The 25,243-nt window shown below is 38.8% G+C and overlaps 1 protein-coding gene across 1 annotated transcript in view; it reads left to right on the plus strand.

Moving 5' to 3' along the window:
• Positions 1–25,243, plus strand: part of pasha (microprocessor complex subunit partner of drosha) — a 71,884-nt gene that overhangs the window by 28,048 nt on the left and 18,593 nt on the right. Inside the window, exons 2-8 of the mRNA XM_083140089.1 lie at positions 1,368–1,801; positions 5,539–5,640; positions 8,480–8,622; positions 17,032–17,182; positions 19,086–19,239; positions 21,676–21,788; positions 23,121–23,261. Of these exons, the coding sequence (XP_082996215.1) occupies positions 1,399–1,801; positions 5,539–5,640; positions 8,480–8,622; positions 17,032–17,182; positions 19,086–19,239; positions 21,676–21,788; positions 23,121–23,261 (1,207 nt within the window). The 5' untranslated portion in view covers positions 1,368–1,398. The remainder of the gene's footprint in view (positions 1–1,367; positions 1,802–5,538; positions 5,641–8,479; positions 8,623–17,031; positions 17,183–19,085; positions 19,240–21,675; positions 21,789–23,120; positions 23,262–25,243) is intronic.

The following is a 25,243-nucleotide window of genomic DNA, read 5'->3' on the forward strand; positions in this document are numbered from 1 at the left end:
AGTAATGACACGTTCATGTACATATATAAAGATTTAAACTAGGGCTGAGCCAATGCCGATGTGTCAGTGTTGGCAGATACCAGTAGTATTGGTAAATATCGGTTAGAATTTATTTACTGATACCAACAATACTTTTCCAGTATTTTGGTATTTCACAAATTCTGTGTGACACTTTCACAGAATAATTATCCTGAAAATTGTGCAAAATTCCATCTTTTTAAAATTGCGTGGAAAGATGGATTTGTGATCGCATAACATGTAATTTAATATTCTGATGTAATTGAATACAGTGAAAAACTCGTTAATTCAAACCCCGATAAGCCAGACAGGCAAAAAAAAGGTCCTCTTTTTTCCCCCTCTCTCTCTTCCTTGCCCCTCCCTGGAAAGAATCCTCCCCCCTTATCATTCTTGATGAGAGAGAGAAGGGAGTTCTCCTCCCCCTACTTCACCTCTTTTTCAACCCCCACCTCCAGGGCTGCCTTTTGGTGTCCCCCCTCTCTCTCTCTCTCTCTTTTATCTTCTTTTATTCTCTCTCAGATAAAGAGAAATGGAAAAAGGAAGAGAGTGAGAGAGGAAAATCTATCTCTTTCTCTATCTCCCTCCCTCTTTCCTCTCTCCCTTTCCACTCTTTCTCAGAGTGACAGAAAGAGACAAAGAGGGAGAGAGAGAGATAGTGACGGAGGGACAGAAAGAGACAGAGAGAGAGAGAGAAGGAAAGAGAGAAAAATGAAGATAGAGGATTTTCTTCTCTCCCCCCCTCTCTCTCTCTCTCTTTCGAGAGAGAAAGAGAGAGAGGTGCCCCTATTCTTCCTTCTTCTCTCCTCTTTCTCTCTTGCACCTTCCTTGCCCCTCCCTCCTTTCCTCTTCCAAAAAAACAAAACAGAATGCAATGTTTTAAATATGGCTAGAAGTCAACAAGAGAACTTCCCAAAGAAAAGGCAGTCAACCACTGATGAAATTCTGTTCCCCGCAGACTTTGTACTGTACATGTATTTAGGCCTATGCCCTTTAATACACCATAATAAATGTGTTTTGTTGCTACAAACGGAGTTTTAATGCACTTTCTACTGTTCTTTTAGGTTATTTTGGTCAACTTATCCCCCCCCCCCAATTAGTCCTGATTAACGAGGTTTTACTTTATTTTATAGAAAAAATCTTGGTAAATTGATGCAAATAACTGGAGTAAAAGAATTTAACACTAATATTGATCAATATTTTAAACATCTTTTAATTATTACGATTTCCAAGTATCTGTGAGAGTACTGGCATTGGTATTGGTATCAGTTTAAAGTGGTATCGCTTCAGCTCTAATTTAAAGACTTGTGAGGTATTTCTGTTATAATGCACTATTTATTGTTTCTTTCTAGTGTAGGCTGCCAATTTTTTGGTAAGAAAAAAATGGTTGAAAAACGCAAAGCTTGTGATGAACCAACAGGTTCTGAACCAAAGTGCCCTCATTTGGAAAATGCATCTGATCACAGTGCCACAGAAAATGGAATAGTGAAATGTGAAGTTGAAAGTGACTGTGAGAGTCCGACAAAAGTGGATTCTATGCAAGAATGTGCAAGCAACACGCAGCGTGAAGTGACAAAAGACAAGTGTGAAACGAACTGTATTCCAGATAGATCTGATGTGTACAATTTAAAGCCACGCAGGACAAGTGCTTCCAGGGAGTTTGATGTGTTAGATGAATTTGATACTTTAAACCATGAGAATGACGATCAAGAATCCGAAAATCGTTCCGAAGAAAGCTGCGACTCGGATGTACCTGATGAGGAAATAGAGGCGATGCTAGAAGAAGGTATGTTATAGTTGAAAATTATGCCCCCATTGAACTATGAAATTAAGCCTGTGCCTTCAGTTACGGGGTCCTGGGCAGTGGTGAAGCATATCACTGAAAGGATATGCACAGGTGTGTAATTGGGGGAGGGTGGAGTCAATGTGGTTATGGCTGTGATCTTTTAGTAGCAATGTTTTATCGGTTATAACACACAGTCCAACAATTAAGTAATGAGACAGTAGTTATAAAATGAGAATGTACCAAAATATTTGCCTGTTTATTACTATAGGTCCTCTCTACTCTTACGGCGGTCGGCCCTCATGCTGGCAAGGAAAGTGGGAGCGGGGAATACACAGCAGACCAACTAAGCAACAGTGGTGGCACTGAGAGTTACGACATGGCAGGAAGAAGTACTACGTGAACCTCATCTTTCAGGCTGCTGCGTTTCTGCTGGATTGGTCATTCCCCGCTCCCCACTTCCTTTGCCAGCATAAGGGCCTACCACCGTAAGAGTAGAAAAACCTATTAAAGTACATCCCTCGTGTATCAATAGAGAAATTGACCCGATTGACAATCGATTGAAACAACATCTGCAAGTCTTCATGTGGTATGACTAGAAGATTGGACCTCACAACCTGTTCGATGTTCCTGTGTTCGTCAAAAGTGTGTAATTTCAGCAGCAGCTTCACTTTCGGGAACAGGAAATAATCGCAGGGGAATAAAAATGGAAAGTAGAGAGACTGGTACAACACACTCACTTTTTATGGGCTAGAAATACCTGGACAAATACTGTTCGCTGGCACCATACATTATCATGGAACAGGAACCAATTGCCTGTTCAAGATACTAAGGTCGGACACAGTCAGTTCTCTTTCATAATCATTCAGAACACTGATAGTAACAGCCATTTACAGTTTCACCATCAGCAAGAAATTCATGATGAATAATCCTTTGCTGTCGTAAAAAAAAACACAACATTGTTTCATCTGATTCTTGGAGCTGCATTTTCTTGCCTCTGTCAATTTAAAGACTTCCATTCTGCAATTTGTCGTTTCGTATGAAGATTGTAACGAAAATGCTCTGTTTCGCTCTCCACAACAATGGAATTCAAGAAATGTTCATTCCTGCAAAAAGTTTTTGAATGTCTTTCAAAAAACTTGGAAACTCGCCGCAACGACACATGTATGCCTCCCACGCAACACGGTGGCATAGTTCGCTGCATGCCTGTTCAAGATGTGTGGCCTGGTTTAAGATTGTGGACCACACTACACTGTCATGAACATGCTACTTCACGAACAGACTCCACACATGGGTCAACATAAAATCAGTTTCATTATTTAATTTTTGGACTGTGTATGATAAGAACCATCCATACAAACTAAATATTGTATATCCTCAATCTCATTATAGAAAAAATATTAGGTACATTTAACACACAGTGTGAAATTTCCAAAGCTTGCCTTCATTGTCAGTGGAATGAGCCTTAAAATATCATTCATATTTGCAAATATCACCAAATCTACTTTTCTTAATTATTTATTTATTTATTTGTATTTGTTGTACCCTAAGCTTACACATTGACCACCTCCCCACAGCTGAAAGAAATATAATTACCAAGATGCCTATTACCCCAATCATAACAGTCGACCTTGGTGAGGAAGATATTAGCACAATCGCTATGATGCTAGAAGTCTCAGGTTCAAATTCCATTAAGGGTTTTATTTGTGAGAGTCTGTTTGTCAGTTTCATAACATCACCACTCATCATCATCTTTGCAATTAGACAAAAGTGGCAGAAAAGTGAAGTAAAATACACCCAATCAACCCAACCACATCACAAGTCTATTGAAACTGCAAACTTTACCTTTATACTATTATGCACTTTATTTAATTTGCTGGTTTATTGAACAGTAAAGAATTCACTAATTCCCATACCTATGTACAGTCAGCAGCAAATATAATGCTAGGCAAATTTTCCACCACTATTTTCATTGCTGTTTTATTCTACATCCTGTGTTGTTTTAAGGAATGAAACTATGTTGGTTCGAAGCAGGCATTGTTCTCTGATTATTGACGTCATTATTTGAATTCATTGTCATCACGTTGTGTAATACAGACCGAATGAAAATGGTGGTGGACAATTTGCCTACTGTTTCTTTCGCCGTTGGGTGTACCTGTAAACTTAAGGTTTTTTTTTTTTCAAAATGTGTAATTTGTTATGTTTGAATTTTTACTTTAGTTTTACTAATGGTTAGATGTATTTTTCTGGGTTAAATTGTTGTAAACTTTAATTAATATTATCTTTGTTGTAAATGACAATGTGTTGAATTTCTGTGTTTACTTTTAATATGCTCAAGATATATATACAATAGTATATACAGGGGTTGGACAAAATAATATGAACACCTACCTAATATGGTGTGGGACCGCCTTTGGCTTTGAGAACAGCCTCAATCCTCCTGGGAATGGATGCATACAAATCCTGGATGGTAGTCAGTGGGATGCTATACCATTCCTCGACAAGAAACTGCTCCAATTCCTTGAGATTGGCTGGCAGAGGGAAATGGGTCCCTACTCTGGTTTCCAATACTGATCACAATGGCTCTATAATATACAAATCAGGCGATTGTGCAGGCCAGGGAAGATGTATAAGTGCGTCATCGTGCTCATCAAACCAATCTTGGACAGTGCCAGCAGTATGAATGGGGGCATTATCATCCTGGAAGATGGTATCCCCTGCTGGGAACAATGGCTGTGCCATTGGATGGACATGATCACCTAAAATTTATTCATACCTTGGCAGTTACCCTTCAGTGTGACAAGAGGACCCAGTGAATGCCATAAAACGACCACCCCCACCATTACACTACCGCCACCATGCTTCACTGTTGGCACCAGACAGTCTGGATTGTATGCTTCGGCTGGTGTTCACCATACGTAAACATGTCCACTGGTGGGGAATAGTGTGAAGGTTGATTTGTCGGACCACATGACATGTTTCCATTGGTCGGTAGCCTAGGTTTTGTGCTCCTGACACCACTGATGTCTCCGTTTGGCATTGTCCTGCATTACAAGAGGTTTGGCAATAGCGGCTCCGCCATGGATATTCTGTTTATGCAGTTCTCGGCGCACTGTTTTCGTTGACACTGCATTCTCGACATGCATATTCAGCTTAGCAGTCACTTTGGTTGTGGTGGTCTTCCTCTGAGACCCAATAATCCTCCTTAATGCCCTCCTGTCTCTCTGTCAGTTTCATCCATTCTGTTTTGCAGATGTCGTTTTCCCTTGCACTTTGTATGCTGTCATGACGGTAGATACTGTAGCTCGCGATGCCCCTACTAACTTTGCGACCTTTGTTACGGATGCACCAACTAATCGGGCACCAACAATTTGCTCTCGGAAGTCTGTAAGGTCAGACATAATGGTATCGCAACACAACACGAAGCCATTCACAGGCTTACTGGTGGCTCATACCTCTAGCAGAGGGATCATAGGACACGGAGAAAACAAAAGATGCATTCCGTGCATGCCAGTGCAGTCAGCACACAACTCAGAAAATGGGGCTCATGTAATCGGGTGTTCGTATTATTTTGTCCATCCCCTGTAACTGCAACATTTAATGCAGTACTATGGTATTACAATCAACATCCCATACAAATGGTGGAATGCCACCCCAACCCTGGTAGTAACAATTGATCAATTGATGATGTACCATATAAAGAACATAAATTGAAATATTATGCTCTTGGATTTTTTTAGGACTTCCAGAGGAATTTAAAGGAAGGCATAAAAAGGATGAAATTAAGAAAGAAGGGGATGACGAGTCAGCATATATTGCAAAGAAGCGGCTTGTATTGGAAGGTAATGTTTTTAGCCATACAAACCATCTAAATTATTCTAGTTACGTTTATTGTTAAGAATGCAGTTGATGTGTTCTGCACTTTTTTTTTATCCCCCTCAAAATACATTCATTTGACTGCACAAAATTATTGGCAGAAGTATTTAGAAAAATAAATAAATTATTAATTATGCATGCCAAATGATACTGCCAAAAGTCTTAATAAAGAATTTATGGCGTGAACTTTTATGATCAGAACTGCAGCAGTGTATGGTTTCCTTTACATGTATAAATTACATATTACAAAGAGAACAATAGTCTATTACAAAATAATACAATAAATGTTGCTATTAAAAGTGTTTTTGATATTGTAACTTTTTCAAGCTAACACTATCAAGGCACACAGTCTTACATGATAATGCAAAATACTGCATTATTTTGAAATAACTTGGAAAATAGTGTTTTTGAGTGATTGACACAGTGACCAGGAACTAGATGGTAGCTTTCTACAAGAATCAGGCAGTTACGATTCCACCTTTGACAAGGAATTTCAGAGTGTGACATGACCAATGTTCAATATTCACTGTGAATTATTTCTTAGTTGCAATGACAGGCTTTTTATCAATAAAATGTGACTAATCACTATGGAACACAGTTTTTGGCACATGAAACGTATATTGTGTTTCTAATGTAAAATGTTATGCTGAATTCAAATGTGCACTCAGAATTTTTGTATCACCCACAGTTTTTGTGCAATAACATTTTTTAGTATTGCTTTTTCAGAATTTTAGATATTTTTTCTGTGATAAGTAATGTATGTCAAACAGTATTTTAAATGATTTCAAACAGAAGGTGGACACAAACAATAACCTTAAAGAAAGTACAACAATGCATGAAGGATTTTATTTCGGGGGAGGGCTGAATTACATTGAGGGGGGGGGAGAGCTCGTATTTGATGTGACTTTAATGGAAATGGAATGGTGTAGCTTGAACCACGAGATCATTCATCCGACTGTTATTTCTGTATTACATAGATAAAAGGAATAAATAGTAATGCAAATATACTGTTTAAGTACCCAAATTTGCCATCTGCTATGAGATGTACCACACCCCCCTACATATCTAACTATAGAAGATGAATGGGAACATGAGGCAGCTACCGAAGTTCAAAATGAGAAGCAAGATAATTCTACTTTCGAAAGCCTTTTCTGGTGAACCTCATCTGTTTAAACATGGTGAATTAAGCAACCTTGTTCAGGATTTGAAATTGGGAAAGATACAGGCTGAACGTTTTGATTGAAAAGTAATTGCGTTGTTAAAGGGTTTGCAGCTCGGCTATACTAAATGCTTTTGATTCTTGTGCGAATGGGACAGCAGGGACAAGAATAGTCATTACATCAAGAAAGAATGGCCAAAGCATAAATCACAAACATATCAACAGAAAAATATTGTACATCCCTCACTAGTCAACTCATATATGATTATTCTTCCTCTGCTTCATATAAAGTTAGAACTTTTCAAAAACTCTGTTAAGACGATGGACAAAATTGATGCTGGGTTTCATCATTTAAGGCAAATAATCGTGTTGGGATGCTAAAATCAAGAAAGGAATTTTTGTGTGCTTGTGTGCAAATTAAAGCTTTGATAACGGATAAAAAATTTAAAGGTCTGTTAAGCGAAGCTGAAAGATCAGCTTCGAGTTCAGTTAAAAGCATCGTGTATAAATGTTTTAAGAAATCATAAAAAGACTCCGAACTACTGTGAGATTATGGGTGAACTGTTGCAGTGATACAAAGATATGAGAAAAAGCACTAAGTTGCTGACCAAGGCAGATTTATTAAGAAATAAAAACACTTAACAAGTAACAGATACATTTTAGTTTAGTTCTTCGTCTGAGGAAGACCCTGATACAGGGTTGAAACGTTACTTGTTAAGTGTTTTTATTTCTTAATAAATCTGCCTTGGTCAGCAACTTAGTGTTTTTAATATGGAAACAAGGCTTAATTCTATTAAAGATATGAGGTGTAATATGTCCCTCAAAATACATTTCTGGACTCTCGCCTGGATTTCTTCCCTGACAATCTTGGTGGCGAACACGGGGAGTGTTTCTACCAAGACATCTCTGTCATGGGAAAGAGATGCCACCGTGCCAGAGACAGTGGAGTGCAAGAATGCTTGCTGATTACTCTTGGATGCTGAAGAGGGATATTCCACGTGCAAATACAGAAGGAATCAACAACTCTCACATTTTAGTTAAGTTGAATAGTGTCATGTATGTATATAAAGATACACAAAAATGTTTCACATTCAACCTGGACGTCAAAAAAACTGTGGGTGATGGAGAAAAACTACTTACATATTTGAATTCAGTGCAAAAGTTCTATTAGGATCAGTTATTTTCCTTTGTGTGCCAAAAAAATAGTTCAATTTTGTTCCCCAGTATAACAGAATACTGGTAGTTAAGGCAGTACCATGCAATTAAAATACTTTATTATATATTTTTCACCAAACACATGCAATTCTTAAACATAAATTAAATTTGTAAGATTTTTCTTTTTTTAGATTTAGTAATCAGCATACAGGCTGAGATAACTTGGGATAAAATTCAGCAATTCTTTGGACTTCTATTTCTGTATATTTTGAAGGAATTATGAAGAGATAATTGTACAATGTACTATCAACGTTAAAGTATTAAAATCGATAATGAAAATAGTTTTTTTTTCTTGAGCAAAAGTTAATTGAATTTGGTACTTAAGAGTTAATATTTTTTTGTCTTGAGCAAAAGTTAATTGAATTTGGTACTGAAGAGTTAATAATCTGAAGCTGTGGTATATGTTTGGTTCATTATTGTCTTCATTTCAGAGAAGGGACACAACCACTTTGATCTACTGCCAGAAGGTTGGGTGCAGATATCTCACAACAGTGGTATGCCTGTGTACTTACATAAGCAGTCCAGAGTGTGCACTCTATCCAAGCCATATTTTTTGGGACCAGGAAGTGCCAGAGTAAGTACCTCTTGGGCCATAATCATATGGAGAATGTTCCTTTGTTGAATCTGCAAATGTTATATTTACACAAGATGAAACTGCATTTACTATGCAACTGCAATGACCCTCGCGGGTACTGATCAGAACATTGTCATTGCACCCAGTTACGATTTTTTTAAACAAATTTCTAATTTCAGTCCTCAGGGTCATGTATTGATTGTAGTTACAATAAGGGGCTGGGCCCTGTACAATGTTATGGGTGCAAATAACCTAAGTGCTGAAGCACCCAGAAAAATCAATCGATCAGAATAGGGCTCAGACACAACCATAAAACTGTCTTCAGAAATCCATGGCCCTTGATTTTTAAGAACCATTCTTTTTCATTCATGATTGGGAAAAGAGAGACGCGGTAGTATATAAATATGGAGAAACTAGTACTCACTTTTATCCGCGAAGCTGTTTTTTCTTGTTTTTCGATTAATTTCAGTGGCCACTGCCACCATCCTCGTTGGAACTTGCTGCGCTGTTGCTTGGCGTGCGTCTTTTGTTCGTAGTTCCCTGGCTGCCGTTAGGTGCGCTGCTAGGTGCGCTGTGCATCTTGGTGCGTCGTCTGCTATTTCCTGGCGATAACTGCTGCAGTAGTGGAATCCAAGTATGGTGCGCTTGCCCGCTATCGATGTTTAGTTCGTGCGGGAAGTGCATTATGGCGTGCGTTTCCTTGATTTTGGTGTCTATGAGCGTGTGGGCAGTGTGTTTGACTCGAACCTTTTGAATTTTATGGCTATTGTATTTGATATGTCTAGCAAGACCAGTAGTGGGTTGGGCTTTTTTCGCATCTGCTAGGTGCTGTTGGATTCTTTCATTGACAGATCTGATGGACCTGCCGATGTAATGAGCCTTGCATTCACACTCTGCATCATATACACCTGGGTTGTCAAGGGGGGAGAGGAAGTACCGTTTGTGCTTGTTCAGTTTATCCGTTATTTTGGAGTTGGGTTTGTGCGCCACTTTGATGCCAAATGGGAGAAGGGCTTTGGCTATGCGGTTGGAAGTGGTGGGATGGTAGGGGAAGGCAAACCATTTATATTGGTCACTGGGGGTTGGTTGTGGCTGGGTTGATTGTGGTAGGTTAGGGTGTCTGACCTGTGTTTCCGCCTTACTGCACCAGGTGGAAAGTTGTGATTCAGTGTAGCCATGTTTCAGGGCTATTTCTGTGATGGTGGCTATCTCCTCTCGTAGATCCTCTTCTTTGCCACAGTGGGAGAAGGCTCTTCGATAAAAGTTTAGCCACACATTGGCTTTTTGCTTAGGGGGATGGCTAGAGAGAGCATGTATGTACTGGTTGCCTGCATCCGGTTTTCTGTAGACGGTGGTTGTGAATTTGTTAAGTGCACGGCTGATGGTGATGTCCAGGAAGTTGATTTTACCAAGTTTTTCATGCTCTACGGTGAAGTTGAGCCTGGGGTGGATGTTATTTAGTTTGTTCACTAGGAGGTTGAGTTCTTCTGCCTTTTTGTATACAACTATTGTGTCGTCCGCGTACCTTCCATATCGGATGTGTTGTAGTTCTGGAGTGTGGAGTATCTCTTTTTCAGCCAGGTGCATGACGATGTTGGCTAGAGGAGCTGATAGCGGGTTGCCCATCGCAAGGCCCTCGGATTGGTTGTAGAATTTATCTTCAAACTGAAAGTAATTGTGTTTTAGACAAACTTCCAATAGCCTGGTTATCTCTTGTACCTCTAGGGCCGGGATTCTGTTAGTTGTCAGCCATCTTTCCACCGAACTCAGTGCTAGGTCTATGGGGATTGAACTGTACATATCTACTATATCAATGCTGGCTAATTTTGCACTGTCAGCTTGCACTATTGAAGTTACCAGATTTTTAGCATCGGCACTGTTGCGGAACACGTATGTAAGCTTGTGGTTGAAAAGAGATATTTTGTTTTTTAGCCAGTTTGTTAGGTGAACTGTGGGGTAATTGAAGCCAGCTATTATAAGTCGCATGGGGATTCCAGGTTTATGAGTTTTAGGAATGCCATATGCAATGGCAGGTGAAGGGTGGGGATTGAGGAGGAATTTGTGGTCTTGTTCACTAAGTATGGCACTAGATTTCACTGCATTTTTCACAATTCTATTGTACCTGTCTGTGGGGTCTTTTTTGATGACACTGTACGAGTCACTGTTTAGTTTGTCTATCACTTTCGTGGAGTAATCACCTTTGTGCATGATTACGAACTGATTTGTTTTGTCAGACTTTAGACACCAAACATCATTGGTGTTCAGCCATTTGCCAAAATCGGAGAGGACAGAAGAGATTTCTTGGTGCACTGGATTAGGTTTCCTGGTTTTACTGTTGGTCATCACTTTTTGAAAAATTCCGGCTGCTGATGTTCTGATGTTTTCCGAATCTTGGGGTTTGGGAGCAAAACAAGCTGCTTTTTCTGCCGCACATATGAGGTCGAGGGTGGGTGGCTTACTGTTTTGTACATTAAACTTATCGCCGTAGGCAAGGAGTTCTTTGAATTTGTTGGGGATTGAGAGATTTGACAGATTTATTATGTTTTTTCCATGTCCGTCATCTGGGTTGATTGCATTCTCACTCGGCCATGTTCCTCCCAAGTGGTGAAGTTTGTTGCGTAAAGACCTAGTTTTTTGGTTTTCCAAGATTTGTAGCATGTATTCGATGTTATTCTTTGCATGCTCCCACTTAGCGGGTGATAGCGTGGTTTCCAGTCTATTTCTTTGTCGTTCGCACGTGTGAGACAGTCGGCGAATTTCGGCATGTTTGTCGGAAATAACGGCGCACGTTTTTGTGAAATATGGATAACGTTCTTCATTCTGTAGCTGCTATTTTGCACTTTCCACTGGATGAACTTGGGAAAAACATCGCACCGTTTGCACGCTTTTAAGAAAATTACGTCCAAACGACGCACAAGTAACTTACGTTCGTTCCGTTCGTATTCCCGTAATTCCTTCACACGCGAAGGTTCTGTATTCATGATTGGGAAAAGAGAGACGCGGTAGTATATAAATATGGAGAAACTAGTACTCACTTTTATCCGCGAAGCTGTTTTTTCTTGTTTTTCGATTAATTTCAGTGGCCACTGCCACCATCCTCGTTGGAACTTGCTGCGCTGTTGCTTGGCGTGCGTCTTTTGTTCGTAGTTCCCTGGCTGCCGTTAGGTGCGCTGCTAGGTGCGCTGTGCGTCTTGGTGCGTCGTCTGCTATTTCCGGGCGATAACTGCTGCAGTAGTGGAATCCAAGTATGGTGCGCTTGCCCGCTATCGATGTTTAGTTCGTGCGGGAAGTGCATTATGGCGTGCGTTTCCTTGATTTTGGTGTCTATGAGCGTGTGGGCAGTGTGTTTGACTCGAACCTTTTGAATTTTATGGCTATTGTATTTGATATGTCTAGCAAGACCAGTAGTGGGTTGGGCTTTTTTCGCATCTGCTAGGTGCTGTTGGATTCTTTCATTGACAGATCTGATGAACCTGCCGATGTAATGAGCCTTGCATTCACACTCTGCATCATATACACCTGGGTTGTCAAGGGGGGAGAGGAAGTACCGTTTGTGCTTGTTCAGTTTATCCGTTATTTTGGAGTTGGGTTTGTGCGCCACTTTGATGCCAAATGGGAGAAGGGCTTTGGCTATGCGGTTGGAAGTGGTGGGATGGTAGGGGAAGGCAAACCATTTATATTGGTCGCTGGGGGTTGGTTGTGGCTGGGTTGCTTGTGGATGGGTTGATTGTGGTAGGTTAGGGTGTCTGACCTGTGTTTCCGCCTTACTGCACCAGGTGGAAAGTTGTGATTCAGTGTAGCCATGTTTCAGGGCTATTTCTGTGATGGTGGCTATCTCCTCTCGTAGATCCTCTTCTTTGCCACAGTGGGAGAAGGCTCTTCGATAAAAGTTTAGCCACACATTGGCTTTTTGCTTAGGGGGATGGCTAGAGAGAGCATGTATGTACTGGTTGCCTGCATCCGGTTTTCTGTAGACGGTGTAGACCTGCCATTGCATATGGCATTCCTAAAACTCATAAACCTGGAATCCCCATGCGACTTATAATAGCTGGCTTCAATTACCCCACAGTTCACCTAACAAACTGGCTAAAAAACAAAATATCTCTTTTCAACCACAAGCTTACATACGTGTTCCGCAACAGTGCCGATGCTAAAAATCTGGTAACTTCAATAGTGCAAGCTGACAGTGCAAAATTAGCCAGCATTGATATAGTAGATATGTACAGTTCAATCCCCATAGACCTAGCACTGAGTTCGGTGGAAAGATGGCTGACAACTAACAGAATCCCGGCCCTAGAGGTACAAGAGATAACCAGGCTATTGGAAGTTTGTCTAAAACACAATTACTTTCAGTTTGAAGATAAATTCTACAACCAATCCGAGGGCCTTGCGATGGGCAACCCGCTATCAGCTCCTCTAGCCAACATCGTCATGCACCTGGCTGAAAAAGAGATACTCCACACTCCAGAACTACAACACATCCGATATGGAAGGTACGTGGACGACACAATAGTTGTATACAAAAAGGCAGAAGAACTCAACCTCCTAGTGAACAAACTAAATAACATCCACCCCAGGCTCAACTTCACCGTAGAGCATGAAAAACTTGGTAAAATCAACTTCCTGGACATCACCATCAGCCGTGCACTTAACAAATTCACAACCACCGTCTACAGAAAACCGGATGCAGGCAACCAGTACATACATGCTCTCTCTAGCCATCCCCCTAAGCAAAAAGCCAATGTGTGGCTAAACTTTTATCGAAGAGCCTTCTCCCACTGTGGCAAAGAAGAGGATCTACGAGAGGAGATAGCCACCATCACAGAAATAGCCCTGAAACATGGCTACACTGAATCACAACTTTCCACCTGGTGCAGTAAGGCGGAAATACAGGTCAGACACCCTAACCTACCACAATCAACCCATCCACAAGCAACCCAGCCACAACCAACCCCCAGCGACCAATATAAATGGTTTGCCTTCCCCTACCATCCCACCACTTCCAACCGCATAGCCAAAGCCCTTCTCCCATTTGGCATCAAAGTGGCGCACAAACCCAACTCCAAAATAACGGATAAACTGAACAAGCACAAACGGTACTTCCTCTCCCCCCCTTGACAACCCAGGTGTATATGATGCAGAGTGTGAATGCAAGGCTCATTACATCGGCAGGTCCATCAGATCTGTCAATGAAAGAATCCAACAGCACCTAGCAGATGCGAAAAAAGCCCAACCCACTACTGGTCTTGCTAGACATATCAAATACAATAGCCATAAAATTCAAAAGGTTCGAGTCAAACACACTGCCCACACGCTCATAGACACCAAAATCAAGGAAACGCACGCCATAATGCACTTCCCGCACGAACTAAACATCGATAGCGGGCAAGCGCACCATACTTGGATTCCACTACTGCAGCAGTTATCGCCCGGAAATAGCAGACGACGCACCAAGACGCACAGCGCACCTAGCAGCGCACCTAACGGCAGCCAGGGAACTACGAACAAAAGACGCACGCCAAGCAACAGCGCAGCAAGTTCCAACGAGGATGGTGGCAGTGGCCACTGAAATTAATCGAAAAACAAGAAAAAACAGCTTCGCGGATAAAAGTGAGTACTAGTTTCTCCATATTTATATACTACCGCGTCTCTCTTTTCCCAATCATGAATACAGAACCTTCGCGTGTGAAGGAATTACGGGAATACGAACGGAACGAACGTAAGTTACTTGTGCGTCGTTTGGACGTAATTTTCTTAAAAGCGTGCAAACGGTGCGATGTTTTTCCCAAGTTCATCCAGTGGAAAGTGCAAAATAGCAGCTACAGAATGAAGAACGTTATCCATATTTCACAAAAACGTGCGCCGTTATTTCCGACAAACATGCCGAAATTCGCCGACTGTCTCACACGTGCGAACGACAAAGAAATAGACTGGAAACCACGCTATCACCCGCTAAGTGGGAGCATGCAAAGAATAACATCGAATACATGCTACAAATCTTGGAAAACCAAAAAACTAGGTCTTTACGCAACAAACTTCACCACTTGGGAGGAACATGGCCGAGTGAGAATGCAATCAACCCAGATGACGGACATGGAAAAAACATAATAAATCTGTCAAATCTCTCAATCCCCAACAAATTCAAAGAACTCCTTGCCTACGGCGATAAGTTTAATGTACAAAACAGTAAGCCACCCACCCTCGACCTCATATGTGCGGCAGAAAAAGCAGCTTGTTTTGCTCCCAAACCCCAAGATTCGGAAAACATCAGAACATCAGCAGCCGGAATTTTTCAAAAAGTGATGACCAACAGTAAAACCAGGAAACCTAATCCAGTGCACCAAGAAATCTCTTCTGTCCTCTCCGATTTTGGCAAATGGCTGAACACCAATGATGTTTGGTGTCTAAAGTCTGACAAAACAAATCAGTTCGTAATCATGCACAAAGGTGATTACTCCACGAAAGTGATAGACAAACTAAACAGTGACTCGTACAGTGTCATCAAAAAAGACCCCACAGACAGGTACAATAGAATTGTGAAAAATGCAGTGAAATCTAGTGCCATACTTAGTGAACAAGACCACAAATTCCTCCTCAATCCCCACCCTTCACCTGCCATTGCATATGGCATTCCTAAAACTCATAAACCTGGAATCCCCATGCGACTTATAATAGCTGGCTTCAATTACCCCACAGTTCACCTAACAAACTGGCTAAAAAACAAAATATCTCTTTTCAACCACAAGCTTACATACGTGTTCCGCAACAGTGCCGATGCTAAAAATCTGGTAACTTCAATAGTGCAAGCTGACAGTGCAAAATTAGCCAGCATTGATATAGTAGATATGTACAGTTCAATCCCCATAGACCTAGCACTGAGTTCGGTGGAAAGATGGCTGACAACTAACAGAATCCCGGCCCTAGAGGTACAAGAGATAACCAGGCTATTGGAAGTTTGTCTAAAACACAATTACTTTCAGTTTGAAGATAAATTCTACAACCAATCCGAGGGCCTTGCGATGGGCAACCCGCTATCAGCTCCTCTAGCCAACATCGTCATGCACCTGGCTGAAAAAGAGATACTCCACACTCCAGAACTACAACACATCCGATATGGAAGGTACGCGGACGACACAATAGTTGTATACAAAAAGGCAGAAGAATTCAACCTCCTAGTGAACAAACTAAATAACATCCACCCCAGGCTCAACTTCACCGTAGAGCATGAAAAACTTGGTAAAATCAACTTCCTGGACATCACCATCAGCCGTGCACTTAACAAATTCACAACCACCGTCTACAGAAAACCGGATGCAGGCAACCAGTACATACATGCTCTCTCTAGCCATCCCCCTAAGCAAAAAGCCAATGTGTGGCTAAACTTTTATCGAAGAGCCTTCTCCCACTGTGGCAAAGAAGAGGATCTACGAGAGGAGATAGCCACCATCACAGAAATAGCCCTGAAACATGGCTACACTGAATCACAACTTTCCACCTGGTGCAGTAAGGCGGAAATACAGGTCAGACACCCTAACCTACCACAATCAACCCATCCACAAGCAACCCAGCCACAACCAACCCCCAGCGACCAATATAAATGGTTTGCCTTCCCCTACCATCCCACCACTTCCAACCGCATAGCCAAAGCCCTTCTCCCATTTGGCATCAAAGTGGCGCACAAACCCAACTCCAAAATAACGGATAAACTGAACAAGCACAAACGGTACTTCCTCTCCCCCCTTGACAACCCAGGTGTATATGATGCAGAGTGTGAATGCAAGGCTCATTACATCGGCAGGTCCATCAGATCTGTCAATGAAAGAATCCAACAGCACCTAGCAGATGCGAAAAAAGCCCAACCCACTACTGGTCTTGCTAGACATATCAAATACAATAGCCATAAAATTCAAAAGGTTCGAGTCAAACACACTGCCCACACGCTCATAGACACCAAAATCAAGGAAACGCACGCCATAATGCACTTCCCGCACGAACTAAACATCGATAGCGGGCAAGCGCACCATACTTGGATTCCACTACTGCAGCAGTTATCGCCCGGAAATAGCAGACGACGCACCAAGACGCACAGCGCACCTAACGGCAGCCAGGGAACTACGAACAAAAGACGCACGCCAAGCAACAGCGCAGCAAGTTCCAACGAGGATGGTGGCAGTGGCCACTGAAATTAATCGAAAAACAAGAAAAAACAGCTTCGCGGATAAAAGTGAGTACTAGTTTCTCCATATTTTAACCATTCTTTATTAAACTTTTTAACAAATAACGGGTAACACATTGTGAAAGCTATACTATATCTTGGTTAAGTGACTGGATAGCATAACTTTAATTCAAAATAAGTTTCTTTAGTTAATCAATATTTTGAAAATAAGATATATTTCTTTAATATTTCAGAAACACGAAATTCCTCTCAGTGCAATTCCATGCTTTCAGTACAAGAGAGCTTTAGAGCAGGAGAAGCAAGCAATTGAAGCAAAAGAGAAAGCCAGCTGTGATAATACTCCAAATAAAGAGAGTGAGGGAGATACTACCTCTTGTGATAAAGGTATTGCATTTGCATCTTTGCTTTATTTATTTTAAATCAATAATGGATTGTGAATGGTGGCAAAGTGTTATCTAAATCGTCAAGTGATTTTTGTCCTGATCATCTAAATAAAAAGTATAAACATTGTACTCACTTGCAAACTCTTGACATATTAGACCACTTGATGAACTTTGATTTCATTTTATATAAAAGCATTATTCCTTCTGGGATATTTTTATGTTCCTGATGGATCTGGTAAACAGAGTTTCACTATTGGGTATGAGAAGTTTTCAGGTTGCTAATTTGATTGTTTTTTTGTTTTTTTTGTTTTTTTTCCAATTCATTTTGAAGGCTCACTGCCTTCATTCATTGAGGATATGCTGTCTTGGTCAGAGGTGATAGTGCGTCACTTCTTTGTTTGTCCTTCTCCACATCCACTTCACCCAGCCATCACCTTCATAGAAAATGCCATCATCCAACAGAAAGCAGCACTGAACCTAGACAATGGACAGGCACACCCAACCTGGCACCTTCAAAAAATCCCAGACTACAAAAAGAAAGGGGAAAAAATGCAGCTCCTTTCTCAACCCCTGTTCACCTATCCAAAGAACACAAACCATACCACACCTAGTAACACAATGCAACGAGCCGGCCCCCGTGGCAGAGTGGTTTGCACATCGTGCCATGATGCCAGGGGTCCCGGGTTCGAATCCTGGCCTGGGCATGCATGTTTGTGGGTGTCCATTCATCAATTTCATCATATCGTCACTCATCCCCATCTTCGCAAATTAGCCAACAGTGGCACAAAAAGTTAAATAAAATAAAGGAAATCAATCAATCAATCAATCAACAATAGATGACTGAAACCAAAACAACTGCCAACAGGAAACACACACTAGCGCCTCCAGATGGGAGAAAATTGAAATATCACCGCTTGGTAACAAACAAAGAAGTAACGCACTACCACCTCAATGGAAGAGGGCATACTCTCAGGCACATTGAAAGAAGGCAGTGATCCTTCAAAATTAATCAGGAAAAACTATCAAATTAGCATCGTGGAAACACAAAATTTCTTACGCACAATACTTGAATATATTCTCAACATTTCGATATTTCAAACTCTCAAAAGCTTCTACTGCTTCAAGAAGTTTATCTTTAGATTTAACAATTATGTCTGTGTCATCGTAAGCAAGACAGTATGGGTAGAGGCACATATTTTTGATAAATAAAAGAGCAAAATTTCGGTACAAAAACAGTCGATTTTGGGTTCAAAAGCGGTAAATAAAATAAAATTTTGGTGTTATAGCAGTGAATAATCACATTAAAAGTGCTATATAAAATGACATTTTGGTTTTAAAATTGTGAATATAATCCTAAATTTGATTTAAAAACTGCACTTATTACACAAAATAAACTTACCCCTTCTAACAGCACATTTATGTAGTTACCAGAGTATTAAGTTTATTCCTGGGTAAAGCGGTCCATTTTTACTTCTCAAATATTTACAGCAGAATTAATCAATTTTCCGTGAATTGTATAACTCACAGGATACTTCAGACTTCAGAAAGTGTCATGTCGGTATATAAATGGTACATTTCGTGTTTAAGAGTCTATTTCGCGTTTTGCAGTTCATTTCGCATTATTTCGTGACAAAAGTGGGTAGAAAAATGCGCCTCACACCTTTCAGAAACATGAAAAATGAACATTACTGCATGTTATTTCATATTTCGTTTTTTCGTCAAAAACTAAATTTGCATGCCTCTAAGTATGAGTCATGAGTACGACAATATTATGCAACCTAGGTTATGGCTCATGTGGTGTGATTAGATTAACTATTTTCCACCGTGTGATCCATTGAATTTTGTTTGAAGTGATACAGTTCTATTTATGAGGCTATGTAGTAAATAAATATATCTGATTACAGGAGACATGGTGTCTGCAAATGGAACAACTATTCCAAGTGCACGCATAGAAACAGCTCACGAAAACCAAGAGAAACAGTCCTTGAATTATCTGCAAGTTCGTGAATATTGTCAGAACCTTTTTCGATTTAAAGTGATGAAGATTTTGAGGTTTAAGTAAGTATTGTGGTACAATTTTTTATCATGGTAGAGTTGAGAAAATCTTAAAATATCCAGCTTAGATTTAATTGAATATTTCAAAGTTTAAATTTATTTTCATTTTCATGTAAAAACTGCAGTAAGTACAATTTACATAAGAAATGGAACTAATAAGAATTGTTTCCTAAAGTGAAATGAGTTTCAATGCATCATGGAAAGGTGTATTAACATGCTGGAGGGAAAAATCATGGCATAATCACATAATAATGTATGCCTGTATTTCTGGTGTCCACATTGAAGTTGCATATGTCTAACTTTTACATTATTCAAAAATTATTATACGGGATGTCCGAAAAGTTATGCAACCAAAACTTTGACCATAGTGTAACTTTCGTACAAAAAGTGATAAAGATATGAATCTTACACTGGTATTAACTTAAACATTAAACAAGGAAATAATGCTACATGATCGTTCAGTATGCAGAAAAAGTTACAAAGCTGCAAAAAAGTTTTTGTACGAAGTAAAAACAAAAAATAGATAAAAGCCACTGCGGAGTCGCTTGCAAAATTTTTGATTTATATTGATGGTCTGTGTGGGTATTTATTGAATTGAAAAAAGAATGATAAATCTTTACACATTATATTCATTACAAACTATTTTCTGATCTTTACACATTATGTGCATTACAGACTATTTTGTGGGGTTAATTATAGCACATTCATAAAGTGTTTTTTTTTTTTTTTTTTTTTTTTTTTTTTTTTTTTTTTTCTCAAAATTACAAGATGTACAGGCAACATTGGTCATGTGAAAGGGCAGTACCAGGTGTGTATGACATCTGGCTATGTTTTCCAATCTATGCCCAGATAAAATTTAAAAAATGGAAATTTATTGTACAAAAATCGAACCTACCAATTTTTCTGCACGATAAATTTCAACTACCAATTTTTCTGCAGGATAAATTTCAACTACCAATTTTTCTGCAGGATGAATTTAAACTTTTTTATTTCATCTGAGCATTGATTGAATAACGTAGCTGTTGTACAGCTCACCGCTCATGAGAAGATCTCCAAATGAGGGGTGAGGGCGTGCAGAGGGTCAGGGGAAAACCGGTCTATTTGCAGATTTTAGGGGTAGAAGGAAGTCTTCCGCTGCGGTCATTGTTGTTGTGGATTTGCTTCTGCGCAGGTGTTTAATTGTGATTTCTTTCGGATTTGTTGTGGTTTTCGTGGTGTTGTAAGAGTTATGGTAGTTGTATATTATTTAGCCGTGTTGTGTCTGAAACGGTCGAATAAAAGAAATGATCAACAGTGTCGATATGAAACAATCATCCCGAGAATTTTCATGCCAAACCTAGACCGACAAAGTAATGTTTACCATTGTTGACATTTGTAGCTTCTTTGCACATTGTAAGTGCAAATAAACGTTCTCCGCTTTCGCAACTCTTTTTATATTTTTCTCTTTGCCATTTGCTTCAAACGCCAGTACTGTAACAGCCAATTCCGTCGTTGAAAATATCTTAAAGATTGTAGTTAGTATTTAAAAAAAATAGAAAAATCGGTGTACTCTGTCAAGAAATCAACACCCGATGGACGATTATCATACCTTTACCGCTAATGTGGATACCCCCTGACCGTGCGGGGACAGTGAATTGAGCATAGATGTGAATCAAGCCTTAAAGCTTACAGCGAGACCACAGTGCTTGTTTCTGACCCAGGGTGCACTCCCCCAACCCTAATAGTGGAGTCGCCTGCCGCTACGTCACTTGACTTCCGTCAGGGATCTTCTCCTGAGCGGTGGGCTGTACACACCTGGTACTGCCCTCTGACATGACCAATGTTGCCAGTACACCTTGTAATTTTGAAAAAAAAAACTTTTTTATGAATGTGCCATAATTAACCCCACAAAATAGTTTGTGATGCATAAAATGCATATAGATTTATAGTTCTCTTTTCAATTCGATAAATACCTGCACGGACCATCAATACACATCACAGACCATCAATACACATCACAAATTCTTGCAAGCGACTCCGCAGTTGTCTTTTATATCCATGTTTGTTTTTTTTATTTCGTACAATACAAAAACTTTTTTGCAGCTTTGTAACTTTTTCTGCATACTGAGCATTCATGTAGTGCATTATTTTTTTGTTTAATGTTTAAAAAATATCCACATAGACAGAGTTAATACCCAGTGTAAGTTTTATGTCTATTGCTTTTTATACAAGAGTTACGTAAGTTTAAAATATCGATTACGTGACTTTTCGGACAGAGTTATTTTAGTTTCCAAGCAATTCTATGTTAAAGTAGTAAGGATTAATAAAACAAATGTATGTCATAACAAATAATTGAATAGAATGGCATTCTAGAAAAATGATCTGTCAAAAAATTTGGTATATAAATTGAAATAATTTAGTCCTGATGATGTTCAAATCTGTTTGTGCTTATATTTGCAGATCGTGGTCAGAGCGAAGAAAATATTCGAAGAAGTCGAAGCAACTGAAGCAAATGCAAAGACCAACATTGCCTAAAGGAACGAAATTAATAACTTTTCCTATTCAAAACAATGGTATGATTTTGATTTCAATATTTTTTTATGTACATATACTGGTACACAACTCTTTTTTGGTATATCAGCCACCTCAGTGGCAGAGCCAATGAAAGTGTTGGGTTTGACTCACAGCTGCTCCTATGTGACTGTCTCTTCCTCATTTTCATCCGATCATAATTCATCTTCATTGCCGCAATTAGCCAATAGTGGCAGAAAAACCATGGAAAACAATAAAAATTCATTTCAGTTTTTAACAAATACATCATCTGGATGTGAGAAATTGTTTTTTGTTTGCACAAAATACAGCAGTTTTTGCAGTAAGGTCCACTGCATGTTCATTATGTTTGTTTTTACTGTAGTACATTGGTATTGTTTCATTGATTTTTTTAAAAAATGCTTGTTTTTTGTTCATTAAAATTTTCCGTGCCCACTTGGAGTTTAAATTAGAGGGTCCACTGTATACTGACCATATTTTATAATTTTAAAACTTTCTGAGGAGATGCTATCATGAGAGTTTTCATGTCTGACCTCTACTGTTATTTAATTTACACTTGTATTTCTTAACTTCACTCTGTAACTATCCAATAAAAATTGCCTATAAAAATTGCAAGATATTACTATAGAAACTACAGTAAAACCTTGTTAATCTAGACTAATGGGGGGGGGGGTAAGTTGACCGGTTAACAAAAGTCCGGATTAACTGGAATAACCTAACAGAACAGTAGAAAGTCCATTAAAACAGTTTATAGCAACAAAACACGTTTATTATGGTGTATTTAAAGGGCATAGGCCTAAATACACTACAGTAAAAAAAACTCAATATGCTGACCAAGGCAGAAATTAATTTTTTTATACAACATAACATTTGTACTTGGTGCAGAGTCTGAAGAAGACCTTGCTGGAAGGTTGAAACGTTACGTTTAGTTTATGTTTTATAATAAAATAAATTTCTGCCTTGGTCAGCATATTGAGTTTTTCATATCATGGAAACAAGGCTTAATGGTGTTATATACAGTAAAGTACAAAATCTGCTGGAAACAGAATTTCATCAGTGGTTGACTGCCTTTACTTTGGAAAGTTCTCTTGTTGACTTCTAGCCACATTTAAAACATTGCATTCCAAGTTGTTTTTTTTATACTTTAATTTTTTTTTTATTTACCTTTTGCCTGTCTGGATTAAGCGAAGTCTGGCTTATCGGGATTTGGATTAATGAGATTTTACTGTATCTGTATTTTATAGCATTCCAAAGCCATTAAAATTTATTATGACTTGTGCTCTTGTTATTGAATTTTTTTTGTACTGATGTGTATATAAATCCTGTGTATACTAATTTAATTTCTTTCATCTCAGATAACGAAAACAATTCAGCTCTGACAAGGTCAAAGAAAGAGTGGATAATGAATCCAAGTGGAAAAAGCTATGTGTGTATTCTGCACGAGTATGTTCAACATGCCTTGAAAAAGCAGCCATGTTATCAGTATAAAGAACTGGGTATGTTTCAGCATGTTGCTTATTGTTTTGTATATTCATTTTTTTTTTATTATTTTTTTTTAAGATATACATATATGGAAAAATTAACAATATCAGGGTTTGTGTAGAAATACTGGAAATGTCAGGGAAATTTACCAAGTTTCTGGAAAAATCAATATTTTTGTGCTAGGAACATTCCAGCTTTACGTGTGTGACATGTAAGGTTATAGGCATGAGATTGGATTAAAATATTCAAAATTAACTGATTTCATAGAATTATGAAGTACTTTGTGGTGTCTGCTAAGAAATGGGTATGATGCTATAGCATGAAAAGCATCAATGAAAATGTGTTACATGTGTGATGCTTTAAAAATGTAGCCAAGTTTGACTTCATTTGTCCGTGAAATATGTAGGCTGCAAGTGTTTATAATTTTTGTTGTTGAGTTTATATTTTTTGTTGGTGAAATATGCAAATTATATGCATTCACAATAATTTAACCCTAGAACACTATCGTGTTCCAATATTACAGTGTAACTAGTGCTACGTAAATTTTATGTACATGAAGGAAACTATTTGTAAACCAACCTGTACATCCTGAAAACAAAATGACGATTCTTTGTGAACATTATTTTGTTTATTTTCCTTATATTGGAATGTTATTCTTCATTTTAAAATGTATAAACATGGTTTAATTTAACATAGAATAAAGAGAATGTCTTGATTGACATGCCCGTACGTAAATTAAGAATGAAGGCAAAAAGTTTGAACAATGAAAAACAAACAATAATAATATTCATAACGCTGTAAATAAAGAACGAATGTAATTTTAAAGCCTTACAAGAAAATAGTGCATGCTTCTAAACTTTTGTTTTCAAAATCTAACTACCCAAATCAAATTTACGAATGTCAAAATTACGTGAAAGATTTTTCTCGTTTTACTAGAGCTACGTAAAATTGACGTACAGTGCACAACATAACAAACCAAATCAAGACGATCAGTGCTTGCATCCTCCTTACCACACTGCTGCCTCGTGTCTGACAGAATGCCCGCGCCACTGCTAGGCAGAGGGGTGAGTGGGTGCGAGGTGGGAGGTAGGGGAGGGATTTGAGCACAAAGCATATGTAAATTTTACGTACGGTAGTGTTCTAGAGTTATTAAACCTTAAGGCAGTTAAAGAAACAATAATAATTTTCAGATTAATCCATTTTGTTGTTCACATGGAGTAGGACCAGTAGTGCATTAAAAGTAGTTTTCGAACAAAGAAAATAAAGGACAATCAAGACATTTTAATTAGTAGTGGACAAACTGTATTTCAATTAGCTATACTGAGTTTGCTACAGTAGAAATGGCATACCTTAGGAAAAGAGGGTCACGTTTTGAACCATTTTCATGTAGAAATTTACTACAGAAAGCAGCTATTGGCACATTCTTGTTGCAATTTTTAGTTTGTGTTTGGTTCATATTAGAATTAATACATATATTAATAAATTTTACTGTAATTATGTATTATTTATGCTATAATTGTCATGATTTCTTCAATAAAAGAATTATTCTTTGTTGGCAGGTATTATATAAAACTCACCCCGATACTCCTATCCAGGAATCAATTTCTGTTCAGTTTTTCTCCTCGTTATTACTTTTAACTTAGTGAAATTCTTGAGTCTGGTGTTTAGCGAAAATGTAGTGACCTTCTTATGCACATGTGTAAATATGTACAAGAATTGCCCAAATGACTTGGTGTGGAAGTCATAGAATTTTGTTTTTACAAAATTGTAGACACCCTGTATATCTGAACAAATTGACTTTGTATTTTTAACTTTTAATTGTTATTTAAATTGCACTATTTTTAATTTGCCAACAACTGATACAAAAGCAAGTTATTTTGAATAAAAGTGATATCTACATGTGGCACGCATGCAAAGACAGCTACTTCAAGCAGGTTTGTGTAAATTAATGATTGCCAATAACTTTTCTGATCTGAATTTAGTGCAATATGTTGTC

Source organism: Lepisma saccharinum, chromosome 18 (assembly GCF_977018435.1).
Source record: "Lepisma saccharinum chromosome 18, izLepSacc3.1, whole genome shotgun sequence".
Classification (NCBI taxonomy): domain Eukaryota; kingdom Metazoa; phylum Arthropoda; class Insecta; order Zygentoma; family Lepismatidae; genus Lepisma; species Lepisma saccharinum.